This window comes from Gopherus evgoodei, chromosome 7, assembly GCF_007399415.2.
Source record: "Gopherus evgoodei ecotype Sinaloan lineage chromosome 7, rGopEvg1_v1.p, whole genome shotgun sequence".
NCBI classification, from domain to species: domain Eukaryota; kingdom Metazoa; phylum Chordata; order Testudines; family Testudinidae; genus Gopherus; species Gopherus evgoodei.
The window spans coordinates 9,430,788-9,448,530 of NC_044328.1; the positions used below are offsets into that span (position 1 = coordinate 9,430,788).

Below are 17,743 nucleotides of genomic sequence, written 5' to 3' on the forward strand. Positions count from 1 at the left end.
TGGAATGATAGATGCCGCATTACTCAGCCATCTCACTATCCAGCAGAACCAATGCCCTTTCTAGTGACTGACAGGTGAATGGGTCTTTGTCAAAAGTGCAGGCTGTACTGGATACTCTGACATACACACCACTTTTTAAAACAGCTGTTTTACATTTGGGGGTAGGGCTTTCCTCCCTGCACCAGCTTACACTTCATTTTAGATTAAGGTCCTTCTGCAGGCAGCAAAGTTTATATCCCTGCCTCAGGTAGGATATATCTTAAACTAGGCAAAACATGCTTAGAGCGTAATGAAATTGAAGCACTTTCAGTGTCTGTTTTCCCCTTCACTAATTCATTTCCTTATGTGTATCTGACAGCATTCTGTTAGAAGTCCTTACAGGGTGCTTCGATAGTGCCCAAGCATTGTGCATTTTCACTTTTCCAAACATCCCCAAGAGCTTTTAACACTTTATTTAATAAAAGTTAAACATACAAAACTGAAATTAACACACTTTGTATTCATAAAAATCACTTTCTCCCATTAATAGGAAGAATCTTTTTCTATGCATGGATTCTACACTATCAGTTGCAGAGTTTAGCTTGAGTTGTGACTCAGGTAACTGATGGACATTTCCACCAGTCAGTGCATTATCAATTGCTGACATGACCTGATCTAATTAACAAATTACAAAATGAGCTACATTAACATAATATACAAGGGAAACATGGTCAGGATTAATGAACAAGAAACACACTTGAATTATTTACTGGAGGAAATAGCCAAAGTACTCCTGTTCATTAATTCAGGCCTAGATTTTACAAAAATAATATCTACATTGTATACTGGACTATACATTAACTTTTTTTTTTTTAAACACTTTACGGATTCAGAGATGGTACCAGTACCGTAAGTGGGAGACAAGTAACAGAGGGAAGCAATCACGTACAAAGGCAAGAACTTTTACAGGTGGTTTCTTGAATAAAACTGAAAGGGCTCACTGAATGTAGGGCTGAAATTACAATGAACACTAGGGCCACACCAGGATTATAGCAAGGCAGAAACTTCAGACTAGCCTTTACTCATTTCCAACTAACTAAATAGGATCCAGGCATTATCATCTAATGTGCTTCAGTTCTGTTTAAATGGATGGGAAAAAAAAACCCCCACACAGGCTGCTCAACAAGTTGGGGATTTACTGTACAGTTGTCAAGTCCCACAACCAGCCCATAGAACCCAGCAGTGCATGGTGCAGAAGCACTGAGAACGTACTTTTCAGATCATGTTGTTTAAATTTTCCCAACACTTGAACTGCACTTTAAAAGTGCAGTTTGACTCTGAAATCTGACTCTAAAAATGTCATCTTTGAGTTCCCTGGTTGTGTCTCAGTGACTTCCAGTTTAAATGTGCTCAGTATACATGTAAGGAGATTCCTCCCCCTAATTTCCAGCCCTGCAAATTCAGTCTGGAATCTCAAAGTGAAGTTGTATTGTTTCTAGCACATGAATCATCACACTAATTGTGTGGGCCACATTCTGCCCTCAGTTACAGCTGTGCAGGCTGACTGTCTTCAGTGAGATTGCAAGAGAGTAACTTATTAACAATTCCATTTTATATACAAGCTAGGATGGAATCCAGCTAACTTTCCCAGAGCTGTACTGGCTCTGTAGTGTTAGTGTAGTTTGTCACTAAAGCAAGAAGATAGAACTGTGAATACAGAGGGAATGAGAAGCTTTTAAAGGTGCCATTTTTACACAGTCATTTTTCTGATCCTACCCCTGGCTAAAAGTATGAATGGAAGATTCTGGAGACCAGCATTTCAGCGTAACTGCAAACAGCTGACAAAAACATCTGGCTGCAGAATTTTGCTTTAAGATGACTATATAAAAAGTTAAGTAATGATGAAGGGAATCAACTGAATAGCTGTAGATTTCTTTAAGGCTCACATCAGCTGAAGCCAAGTGATGGTGACAAAATGAACTATTCACTACATGCCAACAAATAATTTACTTTTAGAAAAATATAATGATAAAAGATAAGTGTAAAGCCCTGCAGAGATGAAGTTTAGCCTTTCCCCCCTCTTACTGAGGCATCAAATGCCTGACATTATATTTAGAGGTATCTTGATATTGTGTCATGGGTTTATCTGCAATTCCACATGTTCCAACCCCGACTTTGCCAGTCACGCTCTCAGGGGAAGCAAAAATACTCCTCTTTACCTGAGAAGGAAACACAAACACCATTCCTGATTAGTCAGTTCAATACAGTTTGCTAACTGTGAATACATGAGCATTGATTAGTCAGGTCTCTAATCCTACAAACAATCCTCAACACTCTGTTTTATAGATTGGGGGTCAGCAATCTTTCAGAAGAGGTGTGCCAAGTCTTCATTTATTCACTCTGATTTAAGGTTTTGCGTGTCAATAATACACATTAATGTTTTTAGAAGGTCTCCTTCTATAAGTCTATAATATATAACTAAACTATTGTGGTATGGAAAGTAAATAAGGTTTTTAAAATGTTTAAGAAGCTTCATTTAAAATTAAATTAAAATGCAGAGCGCCCCGTACCAGTGGCCAGGACACGGGCAGTGTGAGTGCCACTGAAAATCAGCTCGCATGCCGCCCTCGGCACACATGCCATAGGTTGCCTACCCGTTATAGATGGCAAACTGACACAATAATGTACTTACCCAAGGGCACAGGGGTCAGTGACAGAGGCAATGTTAGAAATGAAATTCCTGGCACCCAGTCCCATGTTCTAATCATGCCTCTCTGTGAGCACTTATAGCCAAAGTTCAGGAATAAAGGCCACATTACTTATCATAAGACTGTTTTGTGCTAAGTGCTCAAAAGGACTGACATTTTAGCACTCCGCCAGCAGTTCCACACTGCCCCTGGGTGAGTGGAAGGAAACCAGAGTGGGCAGCAATACAGCAACACTTCTGCCTCCCCACCACCTCCTCTGAAATATGGCTACTCTACAAGACGTGTGAAATGGCTGCCAAGTTGGCCACACACCAGACTTTCAGGCTCTCCATTCCAGTGGACCCCAATCCTCACAGTCTATGCTACCACCAACAGTGGACCCAATGCACCAGTCTGGGCAAGTGCAAACTTGGTTTCAATAGGGAAAACACCTTACCATGCTAAACCAAGGCAAATCAGGAGGATTTATTATGGCTTGGATTGTATTGTTTTACATTTCTTGTTTTTTCATAATAATGACTAGCAACAACTTCCAATTCCTAAAGTTACAGACATGCGTACCTCACATATAGATAAATCCCAGCACACACCCTGGCATAGGTCTTCTTACAGATCTAGGTTGTGGCAAGAATTCTTTTCCCTGAATAACTTTGACAGAATGTGTATCACTGTATTTCTATACAATGGCTACCATTACTATTAGCTTTGTCAATGGTAGTGAGCTCTCTGAACAGTGGCATGAATGTATATTAGCGAAAACCAAATTACGCACGATTTGAGGAATAGTGCTACCACCTATCACTGGTATTTGTTCTAGGCTTTTCCTTATCTCCTGCACAGTTATAACAGCCACGAAAAGCTATGTATACTGGGTGTATAAGAGAGCCAATCACACACTTGCCAGCATCAAGGTCTCACAACAGTTTCCCCCGTATATGGCATGACGTGGAGCAGTTTGGCTGCGCCTCCAAATGCCTTTTAAATTGTTGTTAGTATAAATTAACTAAAAGTTTGCAACCCCAATTCTTGCATAAAAGTGACCAAGTTTCCCGACCTACACAAGCAAAGGCCTAAGACTTACTTTTCATATTTAGGCATGATTACTCAGCCTATCTACAGCATCAAGCTACCTATTTACACTTACTCTGTTTTGCGGCTGGGCTGCCTCAGACTGTGAAGCTGAGCCATTTGCCCCCAAAGCATGGTCTGGGCATGGTATTTTTCCTGTAACTAGTAGGTCGGACTATTCCTCTGCTAACGGTTCACACACTGGTAGCATATACAAACCTGGCCTTTTTTGTTTTTAGAATAGGCTCTGTTGTTGAACTGTTGCCACTTGACTTTCTGGTCCTCTCGCTCCTGTTCAAGTTCTTTGATTCTCTGGGCTTTTTTCAAAGCTTTCTTCTTTTTATATTCTCGTTGCTGTGCAATCATCTCTTTTCTGTAGGAAGGAAGGGTAGCCCATGATTATGTTTGTGCCTCCATTTCCTCTTCATAAAGCGCTCTGAGGTACACTAAGTACCAAGTAAGAAACTAAATGTAACTATTGTAAGCTATTAGAGGTGTAAAACAGGACTCTCAAACGAGCGATTACCCAACCAAGTCAGGACTATGTAAGCTTATGAAGAATACTGATAAACCTCCCCAAACAAGCTGTACTCCACAGATGCAAGAGCAAAGCTGTGAAGTAAGTTATGTGGAATACATGGGTACCATGGTGTCATAGGATCATCTTAAGCCTAGTTTCATCTGCTGCCTGCACAGAACAGACTCATTCTCTGATTAGAAAGAACATTAAGTCATTTCTTCTGCAAGGCAGTCTATCAATTGAGAGTATCATTACAGCATTACACTCCTGTAATATTTATCATATAGAATCAGGAGCAATAAAAATGCCCCAAGCAGGTCATTTCAGATAGGGCAATCCTCAGAGCTGGCATAGATGACAAATTCTTAGTTTCACAAATTCTCAAATGGCCCTTTCAATATAATCAAATAACATTTCTGAATGTACATGGCTCTTTTCCAACATGGGCCAAATCTCACCATGGTGATCTCCCTGAGAAGAATGCCCTTGATCCAGTACTCCTGCACTGATCAGGTAAAATCAGCAACTGTGGTGGGGATTAGGCACAGGGAAAGGGGAATCTGCAAATAACTTGATAAAACCAAAATTTGTATTGCTTTTTCTGCAGCAGCTCTCTTTAATGCTGTGGAACCCCTTTTGGCATGGAAGAGGTGTTGCAAGAACAGTAGACTGAGGAGAGGCGGGCAGTGTGGCTCTAACAAAGCCATAATGCCAGGAACCAAGGGAAGGGACATGAGTGCTGGGGAGCTAGGACAGAGACACAAGTCCTTCATACTATTGTGGCTCACAGGGGATCTGTATGGGACAGGAACCACATGCCAGGCTTCTTCCAAAAGGGTAGGGATTAAACGCACACACACCCGCCACTCCCGCCCTCAAGGATCATATTAGTGTCCCCAGTTTGGTAATGCAGAGTCAGTACATCCTAGGAGTTTCTCCTACAACCTACCGTAGGCTGGAGGAAGGACGCAAGAGCTGCTCCAGTACTTGGGTCTCCAAATAGACTGGTTCCCAAGATGTAACCCCTCTACATTTTGGTTTCTTATCAGGAAGCTGTGAATCAGGAACCTCTTGGTGCTAGCTGGCAGAGGGCACAGAGAGTGCCTAGAGTTTTACAGGGATCTCCTGGGTCAGATACATGCACAATAATTCACTATAAGGTGGCATGCAAAGTCTCTACCAAGAGCCAGTAGCCCACTGGCCATCATAAACACTGTGAAACACGTGTTATATAATATTTGAAGTGTTGTGTTGTCTGTGCTGAGAATTATGTTCTTAAAGCAGGGTAATCAGAAGGTGCCGTGCCCTGGACAGGTTCCTTTCAGCAGGAGGTAACAGACCTCTCTGTCTGGCCATATGAGTATAAGGCATTGTACGTCTCACAATGGATGCCTGTTTCAACATTGAGCCAAGTTTATCAAGAGCCTGCAAAATCTTGGAGAGAGGAAATTTACAGGAAGGAATAAACAGCAGGTGTGAATCCTGTTTATGAGTAAAGACAATGGATTCCTGGGGTATAACTGGGGGTGCAGAGGTACAGCCTGGATCCTTCACTGAGAAAGCAAGTTAGCCGCTTATGAACAAAGGGTCAGAGCCAAGCCTGCTGTAAAGTGCTGGAAGGACTTTGGGTGAGCACTGATCTATAAGACAGGAAAGTATCTAGTTAAGCCTAGGGTCTAGAATGCTTGTATGGTACATGTAACCATTTGTTTCCAATACTTGCTACTTTGTTAAATAAACTGTTAGATATATTTATAATCAAAACAAGTAAGTGGTGTGTGTTAAACAGAATAATCTGAGGTGTAGTAAATTGGGGTGTGCTGCTTCTTTGGCAGTAGCAAATCTGTGAATACTGTCAGCATCCACTAGAACAGGGAGATGTTCGGGGGCAGGAATATGCCTAGCACTAACCTGAAGCAAGAGCGCAGGACCTGCCGAGGCAAGAGGGTAGTGTTTTGTGCTGCCCATGGACAGTGAAGTCAGGGATCTGACCTATGGCAGGCACAGACCAGGCTTCCTCATGCTAAGGGCAGTGAGTAATGAGGTGCCTCACAACTTTGGGTACTCCCACAAAGAATCAAAGAAGCTTCACTTGTTGAAGCTATTTTTTCATTCCTCCAAATGAAAACTTGTCTATGCAACATTTACAATTTCAAGCAGGAGCTATGAAAAGCTTCTGCTAGATTACAGGCATCTACCACTTCTTTAATCAGTAATTTATAATATATACTCACTATTTCACCACACACACAAGTCTCTATTTTCTCCTGAAACACAAATTGTAAGCATCATCTCCATATTGCATTTCTCTTTACCTAATCATGATTTGGAACCTACATTGTTTAGAACTGGCCTCTTTGCTGGCAATGAAATAAGTCTACTTTTGTCTCTCACATTAATATCCTTGATAAATATGACAGCAGAATTGGTCTAATAGTGAGATGCTAACAGGTTCTTTTATCAGAGTATGTTTCCTTAAGCAAATTCCATCCATCCATCATCTACCCACCACACAAACGTAACATGCTTGGTTGGCCTAAGTTCTTTGTTAAAATACACATCTAGGTTATACAAGTCACTTACTTGGACATGGGTTTGTTGCCACTGTCCTCTTTTGCCTTTCTTCCCTCTTCCACAGGTTTGAGGTTGAGCAGAGGTGTGACTTCAGCATTGCCATATCCAGCAAATGTGATTGCAGCAGTACCATTCTCCTCATCTATCTCTTCAATCTCAGCTTCGTAACACCTGTAAGATATCATGGCTGTAAGCATGTGAGTATGGTTTAATACTCAGCCCTACAACACCTACACTGTTATTCAGCTACTAACATGAAGTGAAGTACTTACTACCAATCTGCTTCATTTTTGGACAAAATACAATCAAGCTGAGAAGTTAATGTTCTTAAGGACCTAAGTACATCAGTCCTGCACAAGAGCTAACTCACCAGCTGATCTAGAAACCAGTGACACTTTTAAGGCCTAACAGCTATTCAGGCTAGAAACAAATGCCTTGTGCAATTACAAAGTTAAGAATCTCGCTTTTTTTCCCTAGTTGATAGGTCATGTAATATCAGATTGTAAAACATGGTATTCTGGATAACACAGATTACAGCTAATCAGGAATTTTCTGACTGAATGCTTTTTCCATCAGAAAATGCTGTTTGTTGAAACTAAAAACTGTTCCAGGAAGGACGGGTTTTGAGTTTCACAAATCTTCTGATTCAAATTTAAAAAAAGAAAAAGTTTCCAAATCGTTTAATCGTCCTGTTTTGTCATTTTCTAGTTCAAAACAACTTTTTATTTTGAACCTCTAGTTAATTTATACTAAAAAATTTTTTAAATGCCATACTAATTATTTTCGGATCATCTGTTTACAAAGGTTTTGAGACTGACTTTTTGTTCAATTCGGGATGAGGAAAAATTTGAAGTCTCAATCTCCCACCCAGCTCTGCTACAGAGGGTAGAGGCTATACTTACAGATAGAATTCCAATTAACACCTGCCTACTTGTTTGATATAGCCACCATCTTGAGAGACACTTGAATTGAGTTAAAAACTATGTTTACACTGTATGAAAATTGAGGGGAGCCCCATCTTTTGTGTGGTAGGAAGCATTAATCTCTAGCGAGCACTTCTTGAGACGCTGGCTCCTTAAATCATGTTGCAGCTTTAGTGGAAAGAAACAAGATAGTAATCAAAGTGAGTAAGGTCCAATACCACTTGACCTGATAGAACTAGAAACATCTAAGTGGACCAGTACAAATGCTTTCAGATTCAACAAACTTTTCATTCTGATCACTGTTTAGGCAGACCTTGGGACGCAGTAGTGACCCAAGAATTTAAAAAATGTAACATTTATGATCTTAGGTGAGAAAATATTTCAGCCACCAATGCCTAGCAACAGAAGTGTTTTTATTTTTGAACAGTTTGTTTTCTACATGAAAGTATCAATAATTCTGCATCAATGCCTGTATTTGGTTTTCATTACATTAGCTGCTCCATTGTACAAAGGATTTAACTCTTTTCTAAGAGAAGGAAATGGGATGTTTACTCAATCTGAACAGTTTGATTAGAAAAAAATTCAGAAATGCGTCTATGTTACAAAATAAAGGATAAACTATCATTTGAAAATATAGGTCTTGTATTTCAAAGACTACAAGATCAGACTAAATTGAAGCAACCTTAGAAACTCTCAATAACATTAGCCAAGGGAGCCAAAACCAACTATTTTGGTACAGCATCTCCAGAGCATGGTAGAGCCAAGTATCAAGCCACTAAAGACACAGCAATATTGCAATCGCAATAGAACTACAGTCAAATGATGGTGTTCCAAGTTAAATGCACAAACTTAAATCTCTCAATCATTTTTCATGACAGTGAGTAAATGTAAAATATATAAACAGAATGGCAATTACATACACTGGTACAGGCACGACACTAAATGATTATAATTAGTTTATGAAAGTGTAGGGTTTTTTTAAAGTTGTATATGTTATATTTCTTTTAAGGGTGGTGACAAGAAAAGGTGTTTTCAGAATCACCGAATATCAAATTCACTTTGTCTATAATATTGAACTTCAATAAAAGGAAATACAATGGTTACATAATTTCTCTTAGCTATTCTTTTTTAGAATTACTCAAATGGGGCAGTTCAAGCTGAATGAAAATCTCTTACCATTGTACTGTATTATTTCATGTAACTGCTAGAGAAGTTTGTTTTCTACACTTACTGTCCATCTTCACTCCATATTGCCATACATTTATCCCCAACCTTCCAGGAGTGACTGGGTAGGGCAGAAGCAGAACTATCAGAACTTGCAAGGGCTTCCGAAGGTTGTGTTGAAAGGAGATCTTTGGTTAATTCTATAACTTCCTGGAAAAGGAAGAGGCAAAAAATACACTTTCAAACCCCATTACTGTGCTTTATTTTTTCACCAAGTTGACAGATCTTTTTCTAGTAATGATTGTATTAAACATATATCTGATGTAAAGTAGACTGCGGACTATTTACCACTAATTACAGTGTATTAGTCTTAGACATCACGTATGTAGAAGAAAGCAATGTATGACTGTATGCTGTATTGAAATGAGGCCACCTCTCCACCCTTGGTCAACTTTCAAAATGCCTCAATGTTTCCTTTTTTCAGCAGTTATTTCTAGCTGAACTGCTTTTGCATAGGCTCAGAGACATAGCCAGCTATTCATGTGGAAACACTCCTTGATGTGACTCTCTTTGCACATGTGTGCTGCACATGATCCTCAGTTTTTGACTGAAGAGCACATTGCAGCAATGAGGAGTGAGCAGCCAGTGTTACATTCACTGCTCACAGGGAAGGCACGGGCTAAATTGATTCAAATAAACTTTAAGATAGATAATTGTGAATGTTTTGCTTTTCCACCTCAACTGCAGTTTATTTTTCATTATTTTAAAAATGGTTAGCCCAGAAATTACACATTGCTTAGTTTTAGAATACTTGCATATAAAAATAAGCGTACTAATGATAAGCACCTCTGAATGAGAGGTGCCATTTATTCAGTTCCTTTGAAAAAGTGGGGATTGGCTGAGCTGAAGTATTCACAGAGATATTATGGACAGAGGAGTGTCTCCTTTTTACGATCACAGTTTAGGAAAGTATCCCATTTCAGGAAGGCATTTAGGAACATGTTTAATTGCCTTCCTGAATAAAGATGGACTTAATTATGTACTTAAATGCTTTCCTGAATCAGGGCCTCAAAGTGTGGGGGCAGAACCTCCTTGTTAACCTGACAGAATGACTTGAACAAGAAAAATGGCAGAGGAAAATATATATTTTTTCTATTAAATTGACTTTTAGTGCCTTTAGACACTACAGATTGAAGTCTTACATATTCACAGAGCAGATACAGCACAGTACACAGCAATGCAAGTTTCCACCCCCTGCCCTGCCACTGTGATTGGACCTGGAGGGACCACTTCTATGGGTAAGTGTTTAGTTCAGTCTCAGTGTTACCTATTTTAAAACAAACTAATTTCCCCAATTAGGTAGCCACCATCTTTGACGACTCAGAAGCCAAAGTAGGTAGGCAAATTTCTAGGTTTTCTATAAACTTCATAAACCTGGGGAAGAAAATACTTAGATGATTTAGAGGGTAAGAAATTTGAATGCCTATTTTCACCTTAATGAGAAAGATATTTAGTGTCTACTCCTTTTATTGCAATGTAGCAAATGCCAACTGAATCAGTGCTATACTCTTATTTGCCACCGTGGAAGACTCTTGATCACGGCTACTGAAAAAATACATAGTTCAACAACTACCAGATAAAAGCAAAACACAAGCACTTTCCTACACGAGGAAAGGCAACGCCACAATTTATAAACAAGAAATGGTGTTAGGCCTTACAATATCCCAATATTTTTATCTGATGCAAGTCACAAAATAAGGGCAAATATTTCAATTAAAGAGATTGAAGACATCCTGCGTTCCCCCTTGCACTACCTCCAAATAACTCTGTCCTCTCCACAGATTCGCCCCACAACACATTATGTCTATGCTGCTGCTCCCACAAATAATACTACCCAGAGGCAAGGCCAGCAGCAGGATGATTTGGAAGCAATTTTAATCAGTTTTGCCAGAGCAGAAACGGCACATGTTGGCCCAGCACAGGCACAAGCATTCTTTGCAACTACTGGCTGTGGGGTGATTTAAATAAAGAAACTGTACTTGTGATGAGGAACAGTCTTTTTCAAAATGGATTTCCACGTTAGCCCATGAAACAATACAAAACATGAAGATTCAATGTTCCTGACTCCAATGTTTTCCTTAGTCAAGATCCAAGATGAGAAGTACTTTTGGTAAGTGGTACACTCTAAAGAAGATTTGAAAGGCCCCAAAAGGAATTCTCTATAGTCTTGATAGACTCCCCCATGCCACTTTTCTTAATAAATGGAATCAACAACTATCTGGAGAGTGGGACAGGAAGGCTGCAGGACCCAGCAGGGTTCCTCTCTCAGCTCAGCAGAGATGAGAGAGAACAGCTGAAGCCTGATTCACTAAACCTCATCAATAAGGGCCTATAAAGAGAAGGAAAGCTCAAGGCAGAGAGGAGGCTGCTCTTCATTTCTCCAGAAGTTTGAGGATTCTATTCCCAGAGACCAACCCCATAAAGTGTTTAGTTTCTTATACATTGTCTGAGTAGCTCGCACACCGGCACAAAGGGCCTGACAACTGGATTGTCTTTTTTTTGTCAATATCTGACCAATCAGACCTCCCTAACAAGGAGGTTTGGTTTTGCTTTAGAAGACCCTCTGGTGATTTTGTGGCAGGGACTGGAACAGAGAATATGGCCACAGTCTACCTTTACTATAATCTTTATTTTGCAGAATATTGCATATAGGCCAACACTGATTTTGATATTTAGAATATTTCATTTGAGGGAGCTCCTTGGAGTACATACCATTAATTACTTTTCCTTCCCCAGGTCTGAGCTCTAACACTGCTCCTTCACTCACAGAGCGGGTGGTAGTAGCAGTAATCTGCAAATCCAGGAAGCATCATGGCTTGTGATATGTGTATCAGCAGGTCAAATAGAGTACAGCTGTGCACTGATTACCTGAAGGTAAGCGTTTCAGATATACAGAAACCACTGTAATTTGAGACAGTTGACTTACTCCTGCCTCCTTCATAAGTCTTTTATCTATTAAGATAGCTTATTGTAGAACTAGAGTGAATATGCACACAGATTACTCATCAACAATTCCTTGACTTTACCAGTCGTGTAAAGGGTAGACTATAAACAAACTTGTGGTAAAATCTTATTTTGCCTACGTATCTTAATACTGGACACAGATAGTGGATAGAAACTTGAACCATATACAGCATGTGTTGAATTGGTTAGAGTTCCAATACATCTGTTTTGTTGTTCTAACATATAGCGTACTATAGTGTTAGTGAGAACACAACCGGAGTATTGCACACAGTGGGGGGCACCACATTACAGTAACAGCTGAGGAACTGGAAGGTGCAGAAAAGCGCCATTAGGGTTTATGCAGAGTTTCAAGGGCTAGAGCAGGGGTCGGCGACCTTTCGGAAGTGGTTGTGCCGAGTCTTCATTTATTCACTCTAATTTAAGGTTTTGCATGACAGTAATACATTTTAACATTTTTAGAAGGTTTCTTTCTATAAGTCTATAATATATAACTAAACTATTATTGTATGTAAAGTAAATAAGGTTTTAAAAATGTTTAAGAAGCTTCATTTAAAATTAAATTAAAATGCAGAGCCCACCAGACCAGTGGCCAGGACCTGGGCAGCGTGAGTGCCACTGAAAATCAGCTCGTGTGCCGCCTTCGGCACCCGTGCCATAGGTTGCCTACCCTTGGGCTAGAGAAACTAGATTTGTAGAAATAAGGGAATGGGAGGAAAAAAGAATTCTATCCCATAAAATTCTTAAAGAAAGTAGCAAGTTGAAAAAACATGAGGGCACCAACTGAAACTAAGAACAGGCATTGAAGGAAGTTGAAAACAAGAAGTTTATTTAAGCAGAAAATAATGTGGTACCCACTACCAAAGCAGGAAGAGAAGCTGCAACTGTCATGTATTCAGACGTCAGACCGCATTTATGGGGATGGGGTCTCTGGACTCTAGATAGACTAGCTCATGAATTACAGTAAAATAACACTATAGAAAGGCTGAATGGCTCATTTTTAAAGCAAGATTTGTGGGGAAGAGTTAGAATGTGCTGTTACTGCCTACTAAAGCAAAACTTCTAATTAGGGTAGCCACATGCAGCCAAATAAGCTGTACAATGTGACTTGCTGCCACCTTCCTGTTACATGGTGATGCAACAATGTGACTTGCTGCCACCTTCCTGTTACATGGTGGAGACTACAGGTCCCAGCACGCAAAGATCCATCCTTATGAGAATGGCCTTTCCCACAAGTCAAGATGGAGCTCTGTATTTTGGAGTGCATTGTTTCCACAGCTTGTAACATCATATTAAAGAGGAGGCAGGTTGCAAGCCACTCTAGCTCATGCAAGTTAGATTTGATCCTTGGTTACATAGGTACCTTGCTAGAAGTCCCTCAGTAAAGTAAAAGATGGGGAGCCCATTATTTACATGAATATATCTTGGTCAAAGCTGAGCATGCTGTGTATGGTAATGACAGATGCAATACTGAGATAAAGGATTGTTTCAGATACATAACTGATAATCTTTAGAATAAACAGGAAACAACAATTTAATTGAGACACTAAAAATATGAAGTTAGATTTATTTTCCATTTTTAAGATGGAATGTATGGGTAGCAAACCTTTTGGAGATGGGAATTCAAACATCTTCCCTATTCTGTGCAGAGCTTTTATTTAAAAATGTTTTCCAAGTTGTCTGTTCACATCAATGATTTCCACACATCAAAGCAGACCTGATATTGGTATTAGAAATATGAGTTTTGCTCTGGATTTTAAAAATATACACATGCTTTTAAGAATGTGGAATAAAGTACATTCTCATTATACTCTAAATTTCCTGTGGACTCAAGACCTTTACATTTAAAAGGAAATCTAAAGCTTATTGATAGGAGACATTGATTTAGCTTGTTTTTGAGTTGTATTTTTATTGTTACCATTTTTTCAAGCAGCAGCAGCTACTGAATGCTGCAGTGGGTAGTTTTATCTACTTAAGTTTTGTGAATAATAACTTTGCTGCTATAGTGCTTTCTCTCTCTAGCAATAACAAAGTAGTATTTTGCACCCATATACTAACGTTTAAGAAAACATTAAATACAGGCATATTTATGTGCCAATTTTGTTGCCTGAAGTGATAAAAAAGGCCTTTGTAATCAAGTTGAAGGTGTTCATGCCATTGCCCAAAATGGGTCTAATGAAGACTTTAAGTAGCTTTTATCTATCAACAAAAAATAACTTTGAGCTTAAGTCTAAACATATTCCAGATGGTGGCACATTTGACATTTCATAACAAATCTGGCATTCCTTACATACCCAGAACTTCTATTAAAAAGTCAGTGAGAGGCTAAGGTGTGCCAGGATTTCAGACTTAGCTGTAAAGATATTTCAGCTATCCTTATAGATGTGAAAACAATGAGGAGTCTGGTGGTACCTTAAAGACTAACAGATTTATTTGGGCATAAGGATCTGAAAAAGTGGGTTTTTTACCCATGAAAGCTTATGTCCAAATAAATCTGTTAGTCTTTAAGGTGCCACCGGACTCCTCGTTGTTTTTGTGGACACAGACTAACACGGCTACCCCTCTGATACTTGATTTACAGATGTGATTGAAAGTGTGCATAGTGACTAATTTGATGCTGATTTGATTTATTCAACACAAATGTATGTGGAGAGATTCAATGCTCAGGATAGTCCAAATGCTGTGACAAATGGAAATAGCTACATAGTTTAAATGGCTTTATTTAAAAAATGCAGACTTGAGTGGAGATTAGATTCAATTACAAGGTGATAAAATTTGATGCCTACAATTTACTGGTGTATTATTCTAACACCGCAAAAAGGCCACTGATAAAGATTGGGAAAGGTGGGCTTTGCACAAAGTTTATAAAAGGTACAAAAATGTGTACAGTAAAAAAAACACTATTTGCATATTTTTTCATAGTTCTCTCTCCAATCCTTTGGAAGCTAAAAGGGTTCTTTCCGCAAATTTTGTTCTTCTTTCAGCCTGCATGTGCAATGCAACAGTGTGCCACTATCAACTTAAGCTAAGACATGAATTTTTTTTCACCTTCTCTTTTTTAAAGGGAGGCATTATTATTTAAGTGTTTCAGCCAATGCCTTGCACATCTCACAAATAAGAACGCTTTTTTCTTCTTTATGGTGAGGTACTAACATTTTTTTAAAAAACAAAATCAAATAGCAGTGACTTTTTTTAAAAGCACATAAAACAACATGAATATTAATAATCTTAAAAAGACAGGCCAAATGTTGGGACTGCCAGCTATACCACTGTCCCTTCGCAATCTGAGATCTTAAAACAAACCTTTAACTTACATTTTGTAAGACCCGACAAGTATTTATTATTTTTGTTGAAGTGCAAATACCCAGCAACAAGCTATGTCTCTGCTTGAGAGAAAGTGATGGCATTTTTGCTGACATTACTTATGACAGAAAGATTTCAGTTTCTAATTCCCTCAATCCTCACCTGTAAGTCTTTTTTTAATTTTAGTAAGTCTTCATTTTCTCCATTCCCAGAAAGAGCAGCCTCAACTTGCTGGAGCTGAGCTTTATAGCTAGCTAGCTGTTTTGCAAGATCTTCTGACATCTGTAAAAAGAAGTAAACCTTAGAACAGAAAGGAGCAAAACTGCTTTGATAAACTCTTTTGTAGTGAAAATAAAACAGAACTTGTAACTGGTTAAGAAGATGTTACAGCTATCATAGATGGACACCTAACACACAATTTTTAGTATTACGCTATTTCAGTGGATAACCACTCACCCAATGTCATACGAATTCTGAGGAAAACCAACAACAAAATCCTTGAAATAAGTAATTTACAAGTTGTGTGTATACAATAGTGGACACTATACAAATGAGTAACACTATCTTTAACATATAGCACATAATGATTCATATCTTCAAAATATTCTGAGGTCCCAGGCATTATAATTTTGCCTTTCCACTTATAAACAGCATCATCTTCACATTCTGTCAGTCAGTCTCTTTAGATGTGTATACACAACTCCTACATGAGTCAATGAAATCCACGTCAATGTTCTATCATCTTGTTTTAAGCCACTTTATACAATAAAACACACACTTCTTTTACAGTTAATGTAATTTCAGCCTTTCCTTCTAATGTCTTCTGCATAGAGCATCACATGATGGAGACAAAACTAGCCTTTTGTCACAGATGGATTGGTGAAGACTCTTTGGGCCAGGGACAGTCTATTTGTTGTGTGCTTGAACTGACAGGTGACAGAATACAAAGAAAATGGAAAGCTGACATACTAATTCATAAATTCAGATCAGTGCAATTTTAATGGAATGTGCCTTCCTCTACTTTCACAAGTAATATTCCTGCATGATAGTTTGTAGCATGCACCTCCTTCCCAACCCAGGGATTGGGGCTAGGAGCTGAGGGAAGAAGAGGTAAATGGGAACTCTGAGCACAGGCAGTGGAAGGGAGGTGGAGGGGGAAAGGTCAACGCTAGACTCTGAAGAAAGGGGAGAAAGATAAGGGAGGGAGGGCTGGTGGGGCACAAAATGGTTGGCTTAAAATCTATGGAAGAAGAACAGGAGTACTTGTAGCACCTTAGAGACTAAGGAATTTATTTAAGCATAAGCTTTCGTGGGCTACAGCTCACTTCATCGGATGTATAGAATGGAACATATAGTAAGAAATATATACATACAGAGAACATGAAAAGGTGGAAGTAGCCATACCAACTGTAAGAGGCTAATTAATTAAGATAAGGTACTATCAGCAGCAGAAAAAAAAACTTTTGTAGTGATAATCAAGATGGCCCATTTTATACAGTTGACAAGGTGTGAAGATACTTAACATGAGGAAATAGATTCAATGTGTGTAATAACCCAGCCACTCCCAGTCTCCATTCAAACCCAAGGTAAAGGTATCTAGTTTGTATATTAATTCAAGCTCAGCAGTTTCTTGTTGGAGTCTGTTTCTGAAGCTTTTCTGTTGCAAAACTGTCACCTTTAAGTCTGTTACTGAGTGACCAGAGAGCCTCTTAATTAGCCTCTTACAGTTGGTATGGCTACTTCCACCTTTCCATGCTCGCTGTATGTATATATATTTCTTACTATATGTTCCACTCTATGCGTCCGATGAAGTGGGCTGTAGCCCACAAAAGCTTCCGTTCAAATACATTTGTTTGTCTCCAAGGGCCACAAGGACTCCTGCTACTTCTGCAGACACAGGCTAAGAGGGCTGCTACTCCGAAACTTGCCTATGGAAGGTGAAGGGAGCCGACGGGGGAGGGGCCAGGGCCTCTGGAGGTGGGCAAGAGCCGGCGGGGTGGGTCTGAGGCCCGGGGGGGCGGCCAGGGCCTGTGGAGGTGAGTGAGGCGGGGCTGAGGGAGGAGAATGTGGTGGGCCTCGGCCAGAGGAATCCCGGGCCGGGAGGGGAGGGGTCCCACGACCCAGCCTGCCAGGCGGGGGCTGAAACCAGAGGGGCGGGAGGAGAAGGGATCGGGCAGGGCCGGGGAGCCTCGGAGCAGCCTCCGGTGGGAGGCGGGGCGGTGCCGGGTCCGGGCTCGGCCTCCTCCCGGCTGCGCGGGAAGGGTTAATAGCCGCTTCCTCTCACCTTGGCGGCGGGAAGGGGGGGGTCCGCGCCGCGCTCGGTCCCGTCAGGCCTGGGCCGCTTCCTCCTCCCCGCGACGCACGGAGCCAGGAGCCGCGGGCACCAACAATCGCGAGACTTCCGGTGGAAGGTGGGGGGGGGAGGGAAGGACGAGTCAGTCACGTGCCCGCCGCTGGTCAAAGGGCACGAGGCCGGGAGGGAT

At 40.2% G+C, this 17,743-nt stretch overlaps 1 protein-coding gene across 2 annotated transcripts; it reads right to left on the minus strand.

Moving 5' to 3' along the window:
* Positions 1-436: 436 nt before the first annotated feature.
* SMNDC1 (survival motor neuron domain containing 1) lies at positions 437-17,646 on the minus strand. Of its 2 annotated transcripts, none has more exons than XM_030571173.1 (6): positions 17,545-17,646; positions 15,423-15,542; positions 9,004-9,146; positions 6,859-7,020; positions 3,975-4,128; positions 437-2,198 (listed from the first exon to the last, which is right to left on the minus strand). In XM_030571173.1, exons 2-6 carry the CDS (start codon positions 15,540-15,542, stop codon positions 2,061-2,063), a joined length of 717 nt encoding a protein of 238 aa, XP_030427033.1. In that variant the 5' UTR covers positions 17,545-17,646; the 3' UTR covers positions 437-2,060. The 2 variants fall into 2 exon arrangements, with proteins under 2 accessions (XP_030427033.1, XP_030427034.1); XM_030571174.1 differs by lacking the exon at positions 17,545-17,646 and adding an exon at positions 11,709-11,787 and having other exon boundaries at positions 15,423-15,500.
* Between the last annotated feature and the right edge of the window lie 97 nt (positions 17,647-17,743).

Excerpts from the sequence above, each read along its gene's own strand:
- SMNDC1 (XM_030571173.1), bottom strand. The coding sequence starts at position 15,542 with ATGTCAGAAGATCTTGCAAAACAGCTAGCTAGCTATAAAGCTCAGCTC. Across the intron at positions 9,147-15,422 it reads AATTAAAAAAAGACTTACAG|GAAGTTATAGAATTAACCAA; the intron begins GTGAGGATTGAG and ends TTCCTTTTCCAG. Across the intron at positions 4,129-6,858 it reads GGCAACAAACCCATGTCCAA|AAAAGAGATGATTGCACAGC; the intron begins GTAAGTGACTTG and ends TCCTTCCTACAG.